Source organism: Euwallacea fornicatus, chromosome 31 (assembly GCF_040115645.1).
Source record: "Euwallacea fornicatus isolate EFF26 chromosome 31, ASM4011564v1, whole genome shotgun sequence".
NCBI classification, from domain to species: domain Eukaryota; kingdom Metazoa; phylum Arthropoda; class Insecta; order Coleoptera; family Curculionidae; genus Euwallacea; species Euwallacea fornicatus.
In genome coordinates this window covers 1,900,721-1,923,729 of record NC_089571.1, presented here as the reverse complement: position 1 = coordinate 1,923,729, position 23,009 = coordinate 1,900,721, and the positions used below count along the sequence as shown (strand labels likewise).

Below are 23,009 nucleotides of genomic sequence, written 5' to 3'. Positions count from 1 at the left end.
AAATACATTCCATTTCATGTTTTCGTGGTTTCATTCATCGAAGGAGCCCCTTAACACTTCGGTCCAACGACCATGTCGTTAATGCACACATCCGAACTCGGGATCCCATCTCAAGCACCAAACAGCATAGATTTGATTGTCTTAATCTCTTTTTTTAACTCGATTCAATTAATATAAATCATCTCTGCAAAGCATTGAAAAGTTGATTGATCGCGTGCAACTGGCGTTCAATAAACCCAGAAAAAGGTAAACTGGAGAACATTTTCCTAACTTTACACGGTTGCGTGGAGTAAATTATGACGGTTGGAGGTGGAAACAATTATTCAATTCCTCATATGAGTAAAACCCAACTTTGCCGTGAAGACAAACTTCCTGTAACGTGACGTTGCCCTGATAACTTTTTCGCAAACGCCCGAGGTGCTACTAGGGACGTGGTGACTCGGGTTGATAAGAAAAATCATTTCAATTTGTTCATGATGATTCCAAAACTCCAATTAAAATCAACTGTTGAGCCTTTCGTATACAGGGCGTTCGCAAATAACGTCAAACCATTTTGGGAGGCGATTCTAGATATTGAACCAATTTTGAAAAGTGCCTATGTAGATACTTCGAGGTTTTAAATGGGACCTGAAGAGGGTTGGCACCACTTAAAAGGGGATCTCGGAAAAAGTTTGAGTTAAAATTATGATATACGGTATGCTGTAATAAGTTGGAACAAAAAAAAGGTTTTTGTGTGAATTATTGTAAATTTTAGTCAGCAGCGTCGTATACAGGGGGCCTCCTGCGTAAATGTCACCCAAACTTTGTTTTCGTTCGTGGCATTTTTTTAATTTTTGGAAAAAATTACTAAATTGCAAATATTATCGAGTAAAGAAGCCCTTGTTCTATCTCGTTGGGATAGGCCGTTTCCATGAAAAACATTTTTTTATGAACCGATTCACGATTACATGGACATCGAAATACATTTCAGTTAACATAGCAACTATCCTCGGAACAAAAATATTTTTCTAGTAGCTTGCAACAGCAAGACTAATATTACTAAGAATTTATCGCTTATTCACAGCAAATTTCGAAAATGCCCTCGATCGAGCTCTAATTTTTCCCTTCATAATTATCTAAGCGTCATAATACGGGGCGATCCAAAATCGAGTATCAATATTTTAAGGGTGTACTTTTGAAGTTAAAATAAGAGTTTTTCTTCCCATAAGCGAAGCTGCAGTTATCGAAATTTTGAAAAAAACGTCGGTTATGTCAAATTATGACAACAGTTACCCATAAAATTTCATGATGAACATGTGCCCTTGTTTTTAGGCGCTCTACACATTTTTTGCTTGAAAAATGGTGCAACCCTAATTTCAAAAGGGTTGAAGGGGGGCTGCGCACAGCCTACATTTTATGCTTCCACTGAGGACTCTAAGTTTAACTATCATCATCTAGTAAGGTATGAAAAAATCTAAAATTTTGATAGAACGCGCCTTCTTGAGGCAAATAGCTATTTGCAAGAGAATTGTTGTTAGACGAAAGAGCAGTAATATCAAAGTAACAAACTGAAAAAATTGGTGTAGGTTACTACTGCTTATATATTCGTTTATTTCCTTCTGAAGTCAGGTTTACATCATTTTTAGAGCAATAAATGAATAAAGCGCCAAAAAAACAAGAGCTTGCAAGTTTTCAAGAATTTTGATCAGCAACTGCGGTCACAATTTGACACGATCGATTTTTCTCCCCCAACTTTTGATAACTTCAGCTCCGCAGGGGCGCATTTCAGGGCTCAGGTTTACGGGAAGAAACGTTCCCGTTTTGATCGCAAAAATATTCTCTTAAAATACTGACAGTCAATTTTGAATCACCCTGTATAACATAAATGTCCACGAAAAAATCACGTTTCTGGTCCATCCCAACGAGATGGAATACGAAGAGCCTTTTTACTTAAAAATATTTGCTACTGAGTAGTTCAATTTGAAAAATGAAGAAATGTCTCAAACGAAATAGTTAAGGCAAGATTTACGTAGGAGACCCCCGCACGTGACGCCCCTGGCTAAAATTTGTTTTTGTTAATAAAAAAAGAATTTTCGCACTTTAAAAATTCAAGAACTCACCGTTTCTGCGTGCGACGTTGAAGGTTGAATTCTTACCCGTTGAACGAAGCTGATCCAAAATTGACCGACAACGGAAGGAGCATGAGCAGCAGCATTCCCAACTCAGTTTTCTTTGAACATCAGAGGGAACTTCAAGATCGAATTCGAACCGAACTGGCCAGCAATCCCTTGCGTACCTCTCACGATTTACGTGAAGCAGTATTTTTCCACTCCTACTTAATGAAGTATATCGAACTTTAGCGCGAACCGTTTCGAAAAAATCATCTTCAGGGTTTCCCCTTTAAGGGATTCTAGCCGGTTCAAGAACGGGGCATCTTGGTCAGAACATTTTAAAATTATTTTAATGTTCAGGATCACACTCCAAAACATTGCGACGCCACTGCCGCACGCCCTGCACCCCATTGCGGGCCAAATTTTCGAGTCGCAAATGCGTTTCTCACTTTGAGACGGAGGGGGTGTTTTGTCGATTGGTTTTCTGCAGTTTTTCAGTATATTTTCGCCCCAGCTAGTCGAATCCCCCAAAGGGAGGAATTGAACGGACAAACCGCCGCGTCTCCTCCATCTAGCCAAACCGGACGGGGCGACATCTTGGTTTCTCCACCCTTAAGTAACTTTTTCGCCCCCACCACAGACAGCTGAGCCTGCGATTACTCAACATTCTCCGCGGCTACTTATGCACGCGTTAAAGCAACATATCCGATTATAATAAAGACTAATCATCCATATAATGACTTGTTTTCTCAGAGTAACTCGAAATAGCGGCCGACACTGATATTATCACGAGACACCGGCGCTTATAAGGATGATATTTTAATGATCTCATGATAAATTCTCATTAAAAAAAAAAAAAAACGGAACAAGTGACAACCTGGCAAAAAAGGAGTTCTTGTATAATATGATGATGGAAGAGATTATATGCGGCTAATTAGCGATTATGCAATACGTTTTTAAAGGCTGTTTTATGAGCAGGTACGTACCCACTTATAAACTGGTGGGCGTGCGCGGCTTAATTGAGATTGATAATTTTTATCTTAAGATTCAGTTTCGTCAGCGCCGCGAAATGATAAAAGCGCGACGGCCCGTTTGGCCGACCGGTCTGAGGCTCAATCCTCATCAGCGTCTTCAGCGCCTCGTTGCGATAATCGTGTGGCGGCCTCATCTGGTATTGGGCGACCGAAACCATTTAAATTGTTGGCTTCCAGGTGTGCATTAAGTTCCCACCATTACCATGGGTTTCACCAACAATACCGATGGTAAAAACGCGCCGATAAGTACGCAGATGGCAACCAGAAGTTATATGAAGTCCAAAAAAGGAATTCGATTGAAAATGGTGGGTAATGCAAGTTGCAAGATCGCGGAATGTCGAATCAAAACAAAGATGGACATGCACGCTGGTGAAATTAAAACCAGTAGAGATGAAATCTCTGGTTTATGAGACTTGTCGACGGCAAGAATGGCTCTTTTTATTATGAAATGCTTGCCGGAGGTGCATTGTTCTCTCGATTAAGGCCGGTTTGATCTGTTTGGAGGAGCGCAGCCTTACAGTCCTCGACTGAGGTCGCAAAATACCATAATCCATTTGTTTCATCACTGAAAAATTTACAATAGCATATGCTCGAGTATGAAGCGATTACGGAACTAGTGGACATCGTCCCAAAGCTGCACGCAACGACGAGAGAATGGATGTTCTTGTTCGGGCGGTTAATTGCTGCGACGGCCCACTCGCAAGGGCAAAAATACCTCGAGATCACTATTGAGTCGGACATGTACAGCAGAGCTGTCCATTTCGAGTAAAATGCCAAATTTACATTAAATTAAGCACGTTTTCTAGGCCGCGGAAAAAATTCATTCATCGCAGATCGTGCTCCGCTCAGAGCTTCAGACGCAAGCCAAACAACTAAGGCTGCGAAGGCGCTGGATGTACAGAAGAGTGTACACGTACAGCTACAGAGTATAAATGACACGAAACGTAAAGGAGATCTTCATGTCGCTCAGATCCTCACATTACCAGGGACCCATTAGTAATGCATTTCTTTAGTAAGCGCAGGAGCTGATTCACATCCTTAAGTGCTGGTTTAAACTGAGTGATTCCGAGTTCGCAAACATTCCCAGAAATCGAAAAATCTCCCGTGAATTATTTTTTATCTGACGAGCGAAACCCCCACGATCTCCGTTGGGGTGCGAAATTGATCTGACAATTAGATTTTGCCAGAAAACGACCATTAAAAAATATTTGCAGCGTCATTAGTTGAAAATTGAATAGAATCGTAAACTATAGGAAAATTAAAGTTTTTCACGTGGTAAGAAGATAAGGAAAGAAGAAAAAAGAAACATTGCAAAAAGCCTGTAAGTCTGCCAGCAGAAAACCACATTTCTTCACTTAAAAGTTTCTAAATGGACAATAACACGTTCAGTGACACGCGTCACCTCCGCGACCTCTAATTACGGCGTCCCTGCGACTGGACAAGCCACATGTCAACACGGCAAATTCTTCCCGAGAGATTTGCCGGCATTCGTCATGAAGTATTTCCTCCGAGTCACTTATGCATTGAAACTTAACATTATTGCTACGAATTTTCCGAGCTAGAATATTCCGAGCATTTTCGATCGATTTCAGGTCTGTACTCACCGGGGGCCACGGTAATGAACCAATACCAACTTCAAATACGTTCGCGTCGTCATTGCAGCGCGTTGACGAGCACCATCGGGCATTAAACAAAACTTTTCGCCGACAAGTGGCGCAAATGGTACTAAACGTTCTTTCAAACATCGTTCAGCATTTAAATTACCCCCATGGATTGTGACAAGTTCTATATGAGCCTCCGAGGAAGTGCCCACACCACTACGCGACCACTGTCAAACTGAACTCTAGGGCAAAAGCAACATTGTTCAAAACGTTCGCCAGCTCTTCTCCACACTCCATTCTGTCCATCAGACGAGTATTTGTTGAATCTGGATTCGTCCGTGAAGAATACCGAACTCGATTCTTCAACCTTTCAATCAAGATGATCGCGAGGGTGTAAAGGCCTTTTCCGGTGATTGAATTTAGCCAGGATTTCAGGAATTTACTCCAGATTCTAGTGTCTGCCCACTGTAAAAATGGAAAGAGGGTTTTTGTGGACTTCGTTGAACCGTGGGACAAGTGCCGGAGCTGACAACGTACGGTCGTCCGTTCCGATTAAACGATCGTCAATCAAACTTCTGGTTCTTGGTCCATATTGTCCTGGTCTTCTGGTGAAATGTCCTATTTCCCGGAATCGACGTAACACAACTGATGTAGTACTTCGAGAAATTCCTGAGATATTTGAGGTGCAACGGACACCGCGTCCATCATCTTGCAAGACAATAGATTGCGGTGCTTGTTCAAGTGTCATAATTTTTTTGTTGCAGGAATAATAAACTGAAAAGTGTATTTTCACTTGGAACGAACTTCTTGAAACTAAAAATGGCACAAGAACTTGGAATAATGCTGGGGTAATTTAAGACGCCTATTATGCCCTGATATTCCACAAACTGTGATACTCTGAGTGTTTTTTGGACTCCACAGGCGAAAGTAATTTAAACAAGTTGAAACAAGAAAACACGTCGTGGCTAATAAAACATAAAGAAGATTTTAGAAAAACTTCTAAAACTTTTTGTAGCGCAAAAAATACGCTGGCGGGAAAAAAAATTACGTCACTTAAGAAAAGAGAAATAATTTTAGAACAGAAATTAATCAAGGAATGTTTGGTCCAGTGAGCGGTGAATGATTTGTTTTCCGAGAAATGTCACCTGTCATATTTGTCAATTGTCACGTACTGTCACCGCAGCCAATGCTTTTATGAAGTAGCGTATATTCGGATTGGTTAAAAATTCACGTCCACAACTCAACTAAGTATACTAAAACTACTTTGTTCAACAAGGCAGACAACACAATCCCGCTTCCTCTTTCTGTCGACCACTCTGTTGGACCACTTCCAGGTCTAAACCGTAAGTTCAGGTTGTAATAAGGTTTAGTCTAAGTTAAGAATATGTGCTATGGGCAGAACCACCAGTTTGGCCGATAGTCCGACGAAATGAAGATGGTTCTAAGACATACGAGATGTCCCGAGTGTCGTGGGACACCGTTGTCGTCTCCTGAAGGGTGAGAGCTACGAGGTCGATTAAACTAGGGAAAATGTGTCAAATTTGGGGCTTAGTCAATATTCGAAAACTGTGTTGCCAACTTTTCCTATTTTCCGAGATGTCGGGAAAAATCTAAGAAATGCCAAAATTTGAATTTCGTTACAGATCGAAAAGTAAAGATTTTTCAAAAAAATCTCTCATACAAAAGTGTTACAATTTTTTGGGCTCTTGATGTGTGAGATTTTCAAATTTTGTAGTTTTCAAGATAACGACCCCCACTATTTTAAGAAATTATTATTAAATAAAAGATTTTAAATTTGTTAGTAATTCGTTAATGTTCAAGATTCCAAATTCTTTTGCTCGCAAGTGTACACTGAAATTTAAGTGTCTGGTTAATTTTGCCCTCCAGTGCATCTAGTTTGGAGGGTTTGCATTGAGCTCCTGAAATTCCTGTCGGTATTGTGGCTCTCCATGGATTTTTCAATATTTTGAAATATTGAAAGCTTCGCCATTACCTCACAGGACTGTAATTGATTCTTAAAAAAATTCGGGGCTGAATAGGTGCGTTTTAAATGAAAAAAAAAAAATTACTGCCACCTATTGGTGAACTGAGAATTGTTATCAACCTGAAATCAGATAATCAAGGTATTTTTACATATCGCTAAATTTCTGTTGGCTTCAAGTAAAAAAGCGGCCCCTTTGAAACGCGTTGTGGAAATTTTCTTTGTCGGAAGACACAGTTTTCACTTTATTCCAAATAGGGCGTTTGGTAATTTCGTATGATTCTTCACACAAAACACAGATCGCGAAGCAAGATGGCTCTCCGTACATGGTCAAAGAGCGAATACTTACATTGCAAAGAACAAAGAATGTCGAAATGAGATACGCGCGGGGTCGTATAGAATTACGAAAAAGTTCGGAAACGGCTTGATATCTCAAAAACTATCGTATACGAAATCTGAAATTTCACCAGTATTTCAATACCACCGATGTAAATCTCCAAGGCGTCGCCATTTTTTAAAATGTGATACCCAAAATGAGTCCTCGCATTTTCCATGAGCAATGCACCATGTCTAGCTTCAACCGTTGCTGAAAAACTGTTTAAAATATAAAAGTGTGGTTTCACTGCCCTGTGTCAGGTTTGGAAAGTTCGTGAAACCCCCGAAATTTGAAAGGACCAGTAGTGACATCATTCGGTAAAAAAAAAGATAATGTAAATCACATTTTTCTTTCTCGAACTATTCACGAGTTGCACGTGGAAAAATTGCGAAAATGTACGAAATTAGAGAGAATTATTTTAAAAATTTATGTCGTTTACTAAATTTTTTGAAATTTTATGCTTTATGATACTTCTAGAGATATCAAGTCGTTTTCAGGCTTCACCACAACACCATATTATCATAAACAGTGATAGAACAGAAAATATCAAGATTAGCACCTATTGACTTTGTGTGTGTGTGTGTGTGTGTAGATTTAGATTATCACTTCATCTACGATGAGAAAGAAGTTACACGTTCTTCAAATATAATGCGATCGTCCAGGATGTTACATCTGAATACATTGGCTGCAGCGTATGTGAAGGGTCAGTTATCTAAAATGCAATTGTTCAGTATCTTTTGGATATTTTCTGTATCTAAAGCTGTTGGAGTTAGATACGGGAACATCTTAACAAAAAAAAACATAATTTAGGTTGTTTCATTGCATAAATATATACAAGGTGTTGCGTTTCAAACCCCCGTTTTTCGAGAATTTGTAAGCTACAGCATGTGTTTCTTCGAGATCAATTGGATGACGCCCTTCGAAAGCTCTGAATTTCAGAAACGGTTAGGGTAGGGAATAGCAACATACACTCAGATTCGGACGTTATAAATATGAAGTAATGTAAAGGGTAATTTGCATTACAAAAACGTAGCTTTTGATAATATTGAAGGTGGTCGATAAAATGCAATTTTTCGGGACTGTTTGGAAGCTTCATCGTTCCAAAGCTGCTAGAGCTAGACGCAGCAACGTATTTTTCAATAATTATTTTAACAACCCGAATTATTTAAACGTTAAAAAAAAACACAAAAATTCACCTTAATAAAAGGTGAAAAGTCTAAAATGCCGTTTTGTCAGATTTTTGGATGCTGTGTATTGCCGAAATGGTTAGAGTCAAACGTAGGGACCTGTTTACCAAAAACTAGATTCACCGTATGGCATTTGTATATACTCATTAAAAATACACGGCGTATTTACCCAGGATCATATATGACAGTCATACATGATTTACGAGGTTATCATCAATATTTCATCATGATATCATAATTTCCAATTGCAGGGATTGAACTTATTTGCAAACCAAATCCGAATCCTTTCATTAGGTCTTCTGCATTACTTTGGAGACGTGTTCAGTCGTAACGTCAGAATTGGATTTTTAATTGTTTTTTTTTGTACTTTTAGTTTTTACCTTTTACTGACGAAACAGGTGAAGAGTAGCTGCAGCACGGCCTTAAGGTCTTTAAGGAACGTGACTTCGTAGAAAAAAATTCTCAATGACGAATGATTTTTCGAATAATGTACAAGAGTGCAAAAAGGTATGGAATTCAATTTACTATCGTATTGATAGACCTTAGTTTTTAATTTGGTAAGGGTTAAAAAAATTCATATAATTTCAAGGGTGACCCACTCCCAAACCGCCCCTTACGGGGTTTTCAGCCACTTCAAATTTTCAGGAAAAAGAGACGTCAGTGAAGCAAAAATATTTCCCAAATTTGGCGATTCTAGGTTAAGCTTTTCCTGAAAGAGAGAATTTTTCAATTTTTTTTTACTCATCTCCTGAAACTGATATCTCAGCAACAGTAGGCATCGGGAAAAAATTTCGTATAAAAAAATCGACATGCTTAAGGTCCCCACACGCACCAGTTCCGTGTCGGTTGCGTTGCGAATCACCCTGTATTTTCTTAGTGATGCGCGCAGGAGTAACGCGGGAAATTTAAGAAAATCAAACAATAAAAACGCTTTATTAAAACTACTTACACTTAAGCAAATGGCATTTAACAAAATAGGTAACACAAGACCTACAATAGTTTCTGGAAATGGCCTTTTTCAACTTCAATGCAAGCATTAGCTCGTTTTAACATCGATTGCCGAACACGTTGAAATATTCCCGACGTATATTTTGTCTGATTACACAAATCCCTTATCCGTTGGATTAATTCCTTTTCAGTATTGACCGAAGTTCTATAAAAGTCTCTACGTGCCCCCTAAGGAAAAAATCTAACGGATTCGAATCCGCCCGTCTGGCTGGCCGCGGCCGTGCTCGGTGTGAACAAATATAAAAGTTTTAAAAAAGTGAATAAATAACAAGGATAACCATAAGCGATACCGTCGGATTTCCACAAGAACCGATGAAGGATTATTGTAAAAAAAAAATTTCTTTTTTTAAGGGCGACACCCTGTGTCTGGGAAACGAAGCATTACCGGACCTATTTTGGTATAAACTTTTGGCCTTAAAATACCCAAAGACCGCCCCTTGAAGTGCGGCCGTGTACTCACCAACACCCTGTGTGGCATGGCAGCGTCAAACAGAATAAAAAAATATTATCTTTCGACCTTTGCCCACTTTCCTGCGCGTCGCCTACGTCGTCGGCGAGGCAAAATGGCGGATTTAAAAAAATTTAAATATGACCCGAGCGGGACTCCGATTTAAAGGTGTTTCGGAACTCGATCTAATAGCGTCATGTAATTTAAAATTGATCCAGTAATCTTCGAGAAAAAGAGCTTTAAATAGAAGGAAGTAGATGTAAAACTGCAACACAGATCAGTCTTCGGTGATTTCTGTGAAATGTCAGGAGTTACGTAGCCGTCTGCGTCGTCACGGGACCATCCGGGTTTTCTTGTGGTTATCCGCATTTCATCCCATTTTATCCCATTGCCCTAACTGGCGCAATGAACAAGCGGAGCCCATTAGGGCCACAAGGTAAAGCCGCCTTCAACCGTTGAAGCCACAACGCTCTTCCACGTAGTTCTCTGTGAGCAGTCGCGAGTCCGATCATCGTTCTTTTGCAGCAAAGACGTCGAAGCGCATGCGTTCGCAGATCTACCGACTCACAACCCCTTTTCGACGCAAAGCAGGCGGCTGTCGTCGGGTCCCGTTCTCGCCGAGGGCAAAATGGCGCCCATTCCGAACATTTAATTAAACGAATTTCCCATGGGCGAACAAAATTTTTTTCTTTTTAATTGTTTATGATATACGAAAGCGCATTTGCGTTGCATCGCTTGCAATTTTCTCCTTTTCTTTTTTCCCCCGTGTACAGCCGATTTTCCCAGAAAATCATCGACCGACTTCGAGTCGCTCTGCGTCGTTAAATGTAGGCGCTTTCGATTTGAGGTGTCACGTGGCCCGCGTTTCGATTTCCCAAAATCGGCCATTTTGCCCTGCCGGAGGACGCAAGGGACGCTCGGCCGTTGAGGGATTGTTGCTTTTAACGCCGCTCTCGACCGGCGAAAGGTAGTTCGTCGGGAATTTAGCGGAGGGAGGCGCTGCAGCTTAGAGCCTCACAGTACGTTGGAGGAGCCCATGTCCCGGTACTGCCGCTCGCTCTCGTACCGCCTGCGGTCCTCCCTCTCGTCGTTCCGACCCTCCCCCCCGACTCCGACGTTATGTTCCGCTTGTCCGTATCTTCCCGAGGGGCACCATGGTGCACCGTCGCTCGTCCAACAAGTTCGAAAGCAAAGCGACTATTGGAACGCGAATCAGACTGAAACCGCCGACTAATATTACAATCTTGATCATGATCATAAACAATCACATAATATTCAAGTGTCAAGGTCCATGCTGTACATATACATCCGTATAGCGAAAGTTCATGTTATTTACTGTTAGTACCTCAAACAATATGCACACAAGTACGACCTCCTCTAAACCTAAATCAATTTCGTGCCACCTGAAGTACTAAATATTTATTTAGTTTCAACATTTTTTATTGCCTCGCGGTGTAACTAAGTGAATTACATGCATAATAATGGTATGTGTGTGTGTGTACTTGAATTGTGCAAATGTTTTCATGAAGTTCTATTCCTGAAGCGTCACTAGTGAATAAATTAATCGGTTGATGCGTGCATGTGCTGATTTCCACCGCTTGAGGCGTCAGAGGGAAGAGCACCAGGGCGAGTTATCAGGTCTTGGAGGAGAGCTGAAGGTAAAGGTTTCATTTTCACCCAAAACGTTCTTGTCCCGAAATTAGAAAGTTTTTCATATCTGCAATACTGAAAACCTGGAAATTATTTTCACCGCAAGCTAATACCATTAAAACTTATATTTCCCAGCCTCTGAGAGTAGTTTGAGAGTCGGGAACTCGGGATGGAAACCGAAAGCTTTTAAGGTTTCTAACAAGAGTTTATTTTAAAACTTCCCATTATCTGAAGCATCTAGCCATAATTCATTTAATTTCTTGGAAGTTTTGTCTAATAATAACGAAGATATGCTTAAATTAGCAAGTTTCATATTTAGAGAAGTTTTAAACCGGCTGGGTGGTGCTTGAAATGTTATCCCTTCAGTTTAGTAGTAATATCGGAAATGAAGGTTGTCTCTGGGTGCCTGAGGATCTCCTTGAAAGGGGCAATCTAACGGATTAGTTCCAAATACGCTCAAATTCGATTTATGGTCGAATTGTGTGCCGTTCGCAGATTTAAATTCCTTTGGGATTTCAATCAGGACGAAAATAATTATGTTTATTAATTGTAATAAATCTTCCCTACGGCAGACTTTTGATTTATACAGGATGGTTTTGGCTGGGTGCCCATTAGGCGTATTTAGGGGGCCGCGAAAGCTGGGAAATCACAATTTGGTAAGCAGCCGTTACGGCCCAAGATCCATTAATTGGAAATAATTCCAAATGGGAGCGATTCCAAAGGGAACGCGACTGACAACAGCTCCGTCGTTTTGGTCATTTTTTTGGCTGAAATCTTCTGTGTAACGAAAATTTGTGGTATCAGGAGTAGAACAATGAAGTATTGCCAGTCAAGAATCAAAATACTGCACTGTATTCTTCTCAATTTCAATTTTGATCATCATCTACAGGCTGGTTTGCAAATTCAGTTGGACTAGGCTAACATGAAAATGACGAAAGGGCATTTTTTTCAAATGGGACATTTTCTTCAAATGGAACATTTTCTTAAAATGGAACATTTTCTTAAAATGGAACATTTTCTTAAAATGGAACATTTTCTTCAAATAGAACATTTTCTTAAAATGGAACATTTTCTTCAAATGGAACATTTTCTTCAAATGGAACATTTTCTTAAAATGGAACATTTTCTTAAAACGGAACATTTTCTTAAAATGGAACATTTTCTTCAAATGGAACATTTTCTTCAAATGAAACATTTTCTTCAAATGGCACATTTTCTTCAAATGGGACATTTTCTTCAAATGGAACATTCTCTTCAAATGGGACACCCCCTTCTTAATTGTATGAATTGAAAGATCATTTGATCCTGCACTCAATCATCTAACATTTTTTATTTTCACATAAGAATTTTTTGAGTTATTTGAGTAGTCACCAGGTGTATTCAGGAACAGGAGAATGTACGAATCAACAAACCATGGATACTTTATTTAACTATGTTTTCATCTTTATTTAATTTAAACATTTTTAACTCAAACAATTTCAAAAAATTCTTACGTAAGAATAAAACGATGTTACACGAACGAATGCATCGTAAAATAGCCTTTTGACTCGTGTTACAAAACGTGCCCCGTGCTGAAAGCGTGATCTTTCGCCATTTTCCTACTGGCCTAGTTCAATTTGCCTCGCAGACCACCCTGTAGATGATTACCAAAGCTGAAATTCAGAAGAATGAAATTCGGTGTTTTGACTTTTTGCCTGCGAAGTTTTGTTGTTCGACCCTTGTTAGTTCCACTCCAACAGCTCTTTATTCTAGTTAACATTTCAGGATTTCAGTGTGTTAGATGAAGTCGACCTGAAATTCGTCATTGAATCGTGAAAACGCGTAGTCATTCCATCTAAAACAGCAAAGTTGCTATGCAACTTTCGATACGTCCCGAAGGGCCCCAGTTTTGAAAATACTTCCAACTAATAGATCTCGGGCTCAAAACGGCTACGTACCAGATTATGAATTTCCTAGCTTTCGCGGTGCGTTATATACCTCTAACGGGCACTTAGCTGAAGACACCCGGTGTACACCACTGAAGGCAAAGTTCCTCGGTACTTGCACCGCTATCTGTCGATTCATTTTATAAGGCGATCTAATTCAGAGAAAATCGCAGTAAAAATTGTTACGAAGCTGCAACGTCGGAGTCTGGTCATTGTTAATCTACATAACGTGAATATTTTAAAACAACAGGTTAGTTCAGGTTATTGAAGGTTTCTGATGTAGTGCGATTCACCAGAAATATTGCTTTGCGGCAATTTCTGGTTGATGGAAAGGGAAACCCGAAGCGTTTTGGCAGGCGGACGTCTGGGGCGACCCTCACCTACGTCGCTTCGGCCGCAAGGCCGGACGTCGCGGGGGGAGAGTGCCCAGGGGTAAAATCCACACTACCTGTCGCCAAAAAACTACATCGGGTGTTTCGGGAAGGGTTCACTTCGCGACGAAAAATAATCAGTTAGTTCGGGTTATCCGGACGCGAAGTCACAAGAGAAAATATCAGAAACTTGCCAACAAGCAACAAGGAAGCTGGAAAGTAATCTAAAAAGTGATCGAAGACGTCATGAAAGCAAAAGTCGAAACCGAAAGAAGTCGGAAGCAGAGACCGAAATGGGGTCTCTAAAGTATTACCTCATGACGGTGTTGAGGACGAAAAGAGAAGTTAGTGGATCGATGATCCTGCAAGGAGGCCATATGCCTGTACGGCAGATTTTCAAATCCTCTTAAAGAAAAAGGTTAGTTCGGGTTATAAACTCAATAAGTAAATAGCTTCTACACGTTTGAGGCAGCCTGTCTATTTAATCTTTCGTTTCCTTTGGATATAACCCGATTCAGGGCGGTTGGAGCGGTAAGGGGCCACACCTATCCTTAGTTAAAATCAAATGAGGATAACAATCAGTTTTTCCTGAAGATGCGAATGAAACCCCTTATTAAGCGAAAGACTCTGAAAATGTCTTATCTCAAATGCGGAGCAAAGAGGATTTTTGCCTGAGCCGTGTGATCATCTCTAATGGTCGATCTGAGGTAGGTGACTGGGGTTTTACCATTATGAGTAACTTAGTCTATATTTCTTTCGACCAAATTTTCCATTTTGACGGTTTCCTCTGAGTTGTGCTGGTTGTCCTGGTTGCTCTAAGTGGTGATCGTTAGCGTTCGGTTTCGTTTCGTGAATTCACGGTGGATTCTTCATTCGGGTATACTCAAGTGCTATCCAGGCTTATTGGGCAAAATGCCCCATATGGGGTTCTATTAACTAAAATACATGCACTTGCCTTGATTTGCCATTAGCTTGACGATGGTTCCTTGGTAAAAATAAAGGAAAATTAAGGAATTTCATGCAGGAAATTTTCGTGTGTCCATTTTCGCTCCTCGCAATTTTCTCTTTATTTTTCATATAGGGTGTTTACCGTTCTAAAACCTGTTTTAACATTGAGTTTACTTTCCGTTCGCTAGTTTGACGAGGTAGATAAAATGACAATAAATTTATGGTCGAAACGCTAACAACAGCGTTCGCCCAAATTCTTGACAAATGGCGAATGTTACTTTTAACTGAGAAGAATGCGCAGCTCCATCTCTCAATTAACCTCTGCTGGTGCTATTTTCAAAAAATTCAAACGAAGAAGGAACAATCCGATTCAAATGTATAGAACATACGTAAATATTGCATTGCCTCTATAGGCCGGGCCTCCACCATAACGGACTCAATGGAGCAGGTCCCGAAAATTGCGTTTGTATTTTGAGCATCTTTATTCTGGTCGATATGTTCAAATAATTAAATTGTCGGATAAATAAATAAAACTTCTCAAAATTGCGTCTCTTCGTGCCATTTGTGAAAGGAGGCCAGGTTAGGTGTTCGGTGAAAATACAAGACAATATGATATCTCTAGAATAGGTTTTGTCCAGCTAACGGGACGCCTGAAATCAAGGCTTTTGGCTAAAAACGTCTCATCGTAACAATGTCTGTTTGTAAAACTCGAAATTTCTCAGATGTCTTGTCCACGCTAAGAAATTCCGAACCTTCCGGAATTGAGCATACTGGTGCAGAAGCAAAATACTTTTCGGAGCTTCCGCTCAGAAGTGCTTTTGCACTCGGATGCATTTATGAGTTCCATCAGTAGTTTTTTTTCAAAAGTTAAAAATTTTGTTTAAAGTATTTTTCCACGCCGAAACGCCATTTGCACTCGAATTTGTATGCCTAAAAGGACGGATTTGGCAACTATAAACTCACCAGAAGTTGTCTGAATACAGGATGTTTAAAAAAAAACGGGCGAAGCTATACCTTAGTTGTTTAACAGCAGATTTTGATGAACTAAAAACCAAAGAAAGTTACGCTTTTCAGCCTTGCTCCTGCTTTAGGCGTCGACTCCAGAATGTTAAATGGAATTTCATATGTTTTTCCACATTTTTTGATAGAAAATATTCTTCTAAATCTGATTATGTATGAGAAGTTAATGTTAAAACAATTTTTAACCGAAAAAAAAATTAAAAATTTGAACAATATGAGTTTGGTAGCCGTCTGCATTCTAAATTTGGACATTAAGGGTTGCGCAACCACCTGCACCGTCATGGGGCCATCTGCGTTTTTCTATGATCATCTGCATTTTTCTATGATCATCTGCATTTTTCTGTGATCATCTGCATTTTTCTGTGATCATCTGCATTTTTCTATGATCATCTGCATTTTTCTACGATCATCTGCATTTTTCTATGATCATCTGCATTTTTCTGTGATCATCTGCATTTTTCTGTGATCATCTGCATTTTTCTATGATCATCTGCATCTGCAGCGGTCAAGATGAGGCCGCCCCACCGTTGGAACCACCCAATTCTGCTTCGTATTTTCCTATGATCGATTGCGCTGCAAGGGCGATTATTATAAATTAGTTATATAGTGCAACAAAAACAGTCATTAGCGTAGTTCTCGACGATAATCATCAAGGGTCAATTTCGATAAATACGTTGTTACGTGCAGGAGAAAAATAACGTTTGTAATACTCAAGCCAATGCATTGAGCCTCAAGGGAATAAAGTTCTTCGATTTTTTAGGTTTAAAATTGTTATACCATTAATACGTCATCAAATTCGGAAAAGTATGTTTTACAGAACCGTTTTAGAATCGTCACACTCGCGGCGTGATGGCTCGCAGAAAATCGTGAGGGAAAATGACGTGGCTCCAATAGGTGGCGTTACCCAGTCTCTTCTCGCCGGGGATCACACGGGCGCCGCTTGTCCATGGCGCCAGGCGTCTATGTACAAGATGATGCGGCGGGATGACACACAATCCGCGCTGTTCGAAATTTTCCTGTTAAAAATTGCACTAAAACCGACTCGCTTCGCATCGTTAAATCCATAAAAGCATTTTCTATCAAAAAACGTAAGAAAAACGTGGAGTTCCATTCGAGATCCTGAAGCTGACGCCCGCAGAAGTTGAGTTTGGAAAAAATCAACTTTGACGTTGCCTGGAAGTCTGAAAAACGCCTTTTTTCCTTTTTGTTTGGTTCCCGAAGTGCGCTAGCGAATGATCGAGTTGTAACTCTGCCCGCGTTTTCTCTCAGACACCCCGTAGAAGGAGCCGCCATTACCCATCGTCGGCCATCTCCGCTGGCCGATGACGTGGAATACCACGACATTTACTGAAAAATCCCATATATGCAATTACCACAAAATTACCCAAATACATTCGAATATAATCGAGCCCATCATCCTCGATAATAACGTATTCAACTTCCTTTTACAGAGCAGATCGACGATCCTGCAACACTCATCGCGTATTCGCAGGAAGCTCTCGAAAGTGCACTAACCGACGGTTAACTAACTTCACTTTTGGAGTTGTTATATTTAATTAGGACCGCGAGGACATGAAGAAAGTTGAGTTTTTTGCGACGATCGTGCTCGTCCTGCTGCTCGTATACGATGCGGACGCCAAAGTGTTCACCAAATGCGGCCTTACAAAGGAGCTCTTGAATAATGGATTTGAGAGGAGTTATGTCGGGAATTGTAAGTTTACTTTTAAGACTTGTTACGTCTGATTCGGGTGTTTGATAATTGCGTTTCGGGTTTTTCTTAAATGCATATTTCGAATCGCCGCAGCTCCAAAATGAAGTGATGACCAACGGTCAAGCTAGAAAAAAGGTCTATTGGAAAACTTGCCTTTAAGATTCTTAGAAGGGAGTGATGCAAGCTGAGCGACCTTATCGTTCTCACTGAAATTTTACAAATTTTCAAGCTATCAACAACGAAACTATTTACTTTTCCCTGGCGGACTCGATATATTGCCGCGATAAGAAGGTTAAGTTTGAGCAACTGCAAATTGCACAAAAAACGATAATTTATTTTTCAATAGTTTCGTTATTGTAAATATTACCGTTCTGGGAAATTCACATGTGATACGATTCGAGATTTCATAACGCAATTAATTATTATTCGACTCAGTACTCGGCCTCTTGTTCCTTAACGGACTGGTCGATAATGTGGTCGAGGGGAATTAATTATTTCTATTTTAATGCGCACCAGCGCGGCTTCTGACGACCGTCGGGCCTTTCTGCCTTTCTGTGGCAAAACCACTTGCATCTGCACGTAATCGCCGATCGAATGAAAAAGAATGGAAGACACAAAAATCCATTTGGAAGTGCTGCCAGATCGGTCCGAGGGAGAAGGGAGCGGGACCGGCGCATACGGCGGAAAGCGTTCGGACCGGTCCTGTTTCCACGAGTCTCCTTCCACTTTCTCCGAATATTTCATTTCAATTTTGCCAACCATTTTTCCCACGCGCGTTTTCATGTATACGGGGTGTTTCCTAAGTACGGTACCTAACTTCGGGAGCGTACTCTACAGCTGGAACAAAGGTAATTTTGTCATATGAACTACGTCCCAAAAACGCTGCGTTGCGGAGATACTGGGTGTGAAAACTTCTTTAAAAATTTACAATTTTTTAAATATATATATATCCGAAACCACTTGAGACACTTCAACGAAATTTTGCAGGGTTTGAGAGTCAGCAAAGGTGCGCACTTTACTCTAAAAACAGTGGCGTGCGGGCAGGATAATTGCTGGAAAGTTTAAAGGAAAAGTGTGGTACGCCACTGTTCTCTTCCAATATTCTGTTCCTTTTTTAATTACCTGTTCGATTTGGAAGAAAAAAGGCCTCTTGACCTTTCTCCGCAGGTCGCACCGATTTCGAGTAAATAAATAAAAAACATTGTAGCTAAACTTCTCCATTCTTTTTTATTATTCTTAAGAGCTTGTGTGGAGATGTGAATTTTTTTGTTGCACACTTGCCAGTCTTATCAAAATTTCATTAAAAAAAATGGAAAATATTACATGATTCCCCAACGTCGTCTCCTTGGAGATTGACATACTTTTCCCAACGATGATCATATGCTCCCAGCGGCGTTGCGGCGCCTACACCGTGATTCTGGTAAGAAGCTTCGAATGCTTCGAAATATTCATCAGCGTCGGACTCCACTTCGTCATCATTGGCAAATCTCTTCCCACCGAGTCGTTTTGTCAAGTTTGAAAATAGAAAATAATCTGAGGGAGCTAAGTCTGGCGAAGAGGATGGACGCGGAAAAAGTTCAGAAGGACGTTGATTGATTCCGGCCATCGCGATGACGTAGGCGTAGACTGGTGAGTCGTCGTGATGAAAGAAGAGTTTCTTTTTCGTCAAATGCGGTCGCTTGTTCTTAATTTCTTCGCTCAAATGTCGTAACAAATTGATAGGTATTCTCTGTTCATTCGTTTTCCTTTGGGGAAATGATCAATGAAAATGATCCCAGGTGCATCCCAAAATACTAATGCCACCACCGCTCCTGCAGACGGAACCGTCTTTGCCTATTTTCTTGGAACCGCTTCTCCCCTTTGAGTTCATCGCTTCGACTGCTCTTTTGTCTCAGGTGCGAAATGATCAGGTCGGGAGCTTCGGAGCTATCTTTGTAATCTACGAAGAGCTACGTACAGATACACTATTCATCTGCCGATGCTGAGTGGAAGCGGTACTCTTCTTTCTTTTTTGTTTTTATTTTGAAAATGCATAAGCTCCAACGTATCATCGGCAAAGAAAATTGTTATTGCAAAATGGCCACATACATCATCCGATTTAAACTACATGTAGGGTGTTGCAAGCCACCCACAGAATTACGGAGAGACCTAGTAGTGCATGCCTTGATCTGGGAATCATGATGTGAAAATGGCCTCTATGAGGTGAAAATAACACATTAGTCTTCCAAGTTCACCTCAGTGAATGTTTTTATCTACCTCTAATAGTTTTGAAGTCATAAATCTTCAATGATAACGAAGTTTTGCTGCAAGTGGGTGGTTGAAATCCCTCGCATTTCTGCCGCCCAACAGCCAGTTTTATTCAAACGGAGCATCTTGCAAATTTTTTCGTTTTCATAAATCACAACTCATTGAGTCGTATCAGTCTTGGTACCCAGGGCAGCTTCAATAGTTTTTGAATAATGACCCCTCAAAGGGGTCGTTTTTAAACGCGATCCTGCTTCACGTGGGAAGCTTACGATCCTCGCAATTCTGACACTCAACATCATTTATTTTGTTTTTTTTTAGAAATTTTTGTTCATTACAATAAGCCGCAGACGGGAGGATTTTCTTTCAGATTCATTTCGGAAATTCACCCGCGCTCCTTCCGGTCAGCTTTATTTCGCAAATTTACAATCGCGTAACTATCCATGGAATACTTGCTATGCAGCCGCACCCTGTACGATTTTCACTTCTTCGAGTTGATAGAAAAGAGAGGAGGCAGGGTCCCCCCGCGGGCGGGTGGCCAACCCGGAAAGCGGAGATTCGACCGAACTTTGGTTGAACCAAGCGGTCCGGGTGATACTTGTCGTGTTTCCACGGGCACGCGTGATTTGCACACTGAAGGCGAAAGGCTACTTATGTTGGTGCGTGCGCAACTCTGGAACGACCACACGGTATAAAGCCGAAAATTCAAGATAAATTGCACTTAGTTTTAGGACGTTGCTGTGACTCCGTCATCTCGATGATCTATTATTAATATTTAGAGTGACTTTGATTTGTTTCTAATTTCGTGTGTAAATTATGGTAAAGCGGCTTATCGCACCTTTGCGAGCCGAAGCACGAGCCGTTAGCTTCGGTATCAGGCTAGTCTTCATGGAAATCATGAACTTGACCAATGCCGGACCATTTCAGCGTTTCTTTGATCTAGCCTGATGTTAAAGCTGGCAGCACTTTACTAATTTCGGCCTAAATTGGACCCTTTTACTGTAATTAAATAACATGGCAGATAAGCGAGAAACTGATATATCTTTTAGGGGTTTGTTTGATCGAAAGCGAGAGTGGAAAGAATACCGCAAAAGTAACTGAAAAGGCTGATTGGACCAAGTCGTTGGGGCTATTTCAGGTCGGTATAACCTTTAATGTAAATAAATTTTTGTATATTTTCTTTAGCAGTCGAAAATTCAAAATAAAATAATAATAATAATAATGAGAGTTGATTAAAGCAATTATTTATTAGCAATTGCGGAACACAATCTCGTTGAGATACCTGTTTTGGAACTGATCTCGTTCGATAAGGGAAACCCTTATCGAGGGACGCCAGTTCTGAAACAGGAGTGGTCGCTGAAATGGAATTGGATGGATCCCCGAGGAAGCGAATTTCAACAACACCCATTCAGGCCAAAATATGATAATTGTTGAAGTTTGATAGTCGAGGATTCCAGTCGCAGATTAGCCATATATAGGTGGCAAACGCTAAAGTTGCAGAAGTTCTTCTCTTATAGGTTGAAATTAAGCCTGATTTAGTTCACGGGAGTTTTTTTTATCAGTGCCGAAGAGCAATTTAAATCGTCTCGCTGTCGAAAAAGAAATTTCGCCGCGCCCCGTGCGGCAAAGCAACTTTTACCGCACTTGTCGGTTCGCGGGGGGTGGGAGGGGGGAGGGGTCGCAAGGTTAAAAAAAAAATTATCTGCAGCGCAACATATGAATAATTGTTTCTGAATGTTCAATCTCGCTCTCAAATTTACTTCGACCAATTGTTTATTGCATAAGAGCAAAACTGGATCCTCCAAGTAACGTCGATTATGCATTGCAGATAAACGACAAGGAGTGGTGCAAATGGGGATCGATTGGAGGAAAATGTCAAATAAAATGCGAAAGTGAGTAGCTCTAAAGATCTGACTCCACCCGGTGCAACCGACACACAGGGTGTCCCACGTAAAAGATGGTAGTGGCCATCTCGGATTTCGACCAAAAAAAAAACTAATTAATAAGGACACCAAATATACCGAAGGTTCAAATTGCTAATCGGTTTTCATGTCAGAAATGTTCAATTTTTGTGTCTACGTTCCTGTATTTTTTCAGCTCTCATCGATGAGAACATCCAAGACGATTCGATATGCGCTAAGAAGGTCCAAAGAGACCTCGGATTCCGAGCCTGGGAAGGATGGATGCGAAGCTGTTATGGTCGGAAGCTACCCTTCCCGCCTTGCTAGTGTCTGTATGCCGCCGATATGATTTACGCAAAATCGAAATTGTTAATCTCACCATTCTAGAATCATCAAACAATTCATAGAATCAAAATTTGACAGTTAAAAAATACGTAAATAAAAAAAAGCTGCTTTGCTACCCCTGCATGACGTAGACGCCTCATGCGCCCCTTTATGGGCCTAGAATTGTGATGTTAGCAATTTTAGTTCGTCTTTATTACCTAATAGTACCCGTACCTACTGAAAATCTCACTTTTGTAGAGGTTTGGATGCGCATAGCGGATAGTTACAGTACGTTCCATTGAATATTAATAAGAAATATGATAGTTAGAAAGTTACTTAAGTCAAATATGACCGAATTACCTTGTGTACTTATTGTATCTTATCAAACCTGTATGGATGTAATCGCATAGATGGTGGGAAGAGTGTCGCGTACCGCTTCAATAAAGCTCAAGATGCGCAGACGTACCTGGAAAAAAAACAGATTTTGAGTGTTTGTTATTGAATCGCCTGCACTGGATTATTCCCATTTTTAAGTTGCGACTTTAATCAATACTTTGCTTATTGGGGATTTTATTACATTAATTCAGTGTAAAATGGAAATTTCACACACACACACACACAAAAATATGGTGAGAAATTGCACGTCATACGTTCACTTTTGCCCAGCACCAGCGACCCAGAAATAGGGATTGTGATGGTTCCAGTACATCGCGAGACGAAATGGTACCGCTGGTGAAGGATGCGGCGGCGTCAGAGAATATAATATTCCGGTAAAAGCTTTGGTCACCTATTATCTGAGCACCCACCTACAAGCGGACACCCAAAGCTTTCGCTCGATCCCCCGGCTCTCAAGCGTGATTGGAAGTCGGCTTGAAGGGGTGATTTTTCGATTTTTGACCCACTGTACGCGTCATTCCTCCCTTGTAATAAGAGTCGCGGCGTCATCTTCGTCTCCCGCCATCTTGGTTTCCTTCACGTCTAATGCGGCGATTTAGAGTTTCCTGGTCAGTTTCCGCGAATGAGATGTAAATATATAGATTTTTTTTTAAGAAAAAACTTTCATAAAGAATGCATTTCTCTCGTAAAATGAAAAATGCGAAGGTTTCTCCACGTTGCAACTGCACCTGGGGACATGCCGTAGATTGGGGGGGACTCTCTGCAATGGCGAATCGTATCTGCATGCAAAAAGC

The 23,009-nt window shown here is 40.6% G+C and overlaps 2 protein-coding genes across 3 annotated transcripts in view; one reads left to right on the top strand and one right to left on the bottom strand.

Moving 5' to 3' along the window:
- Positions 1 to 23,009, bottom strand: part of LOC136348066 (cilia- and flagella-associated protein 337-like) — a 78,570-nt gene that overhangs the window by 17,708 nt on the left and 37,853 nt on the right. The window lies entirely within an intron of this gene.
- On the top strand, positions 11,031 to 22,301 carry LOC136348060 (lysozyme-like). Of its 2 annotated transcripts, XM_066298598.1 has the most exons (6): positions 11,031 to 11,209; positions 11,269 to 11,383; positions 17,091 to 17,350; positions 20,644 to 20,732; positions 21,423 to 21,486; positions 21,692 to 22,301. In XM_066298598.1, the coding sequence occupies exons 3-6, from the start codon at positions 17,212 to 17,214 to the stop codon at positions 21,820 to 21,822; spliced, it is 423 nt and encodes a 140-aa protein (XP_066154695.1). In that variant the 5' UTR covers positions 11,031 to 11,209; positions 11,269 to 11,383; positions 17,091 to 17,211; the 3' UTR covers positions 21,823 to 22,301. The 2 variants fall into 2 exon arrangements, with proteins under 2 accessions (XP_066154695.1, XP_066154693.1); XM_066298596.1 differs by having other exon boundaries at positions 11,031 to 11,383.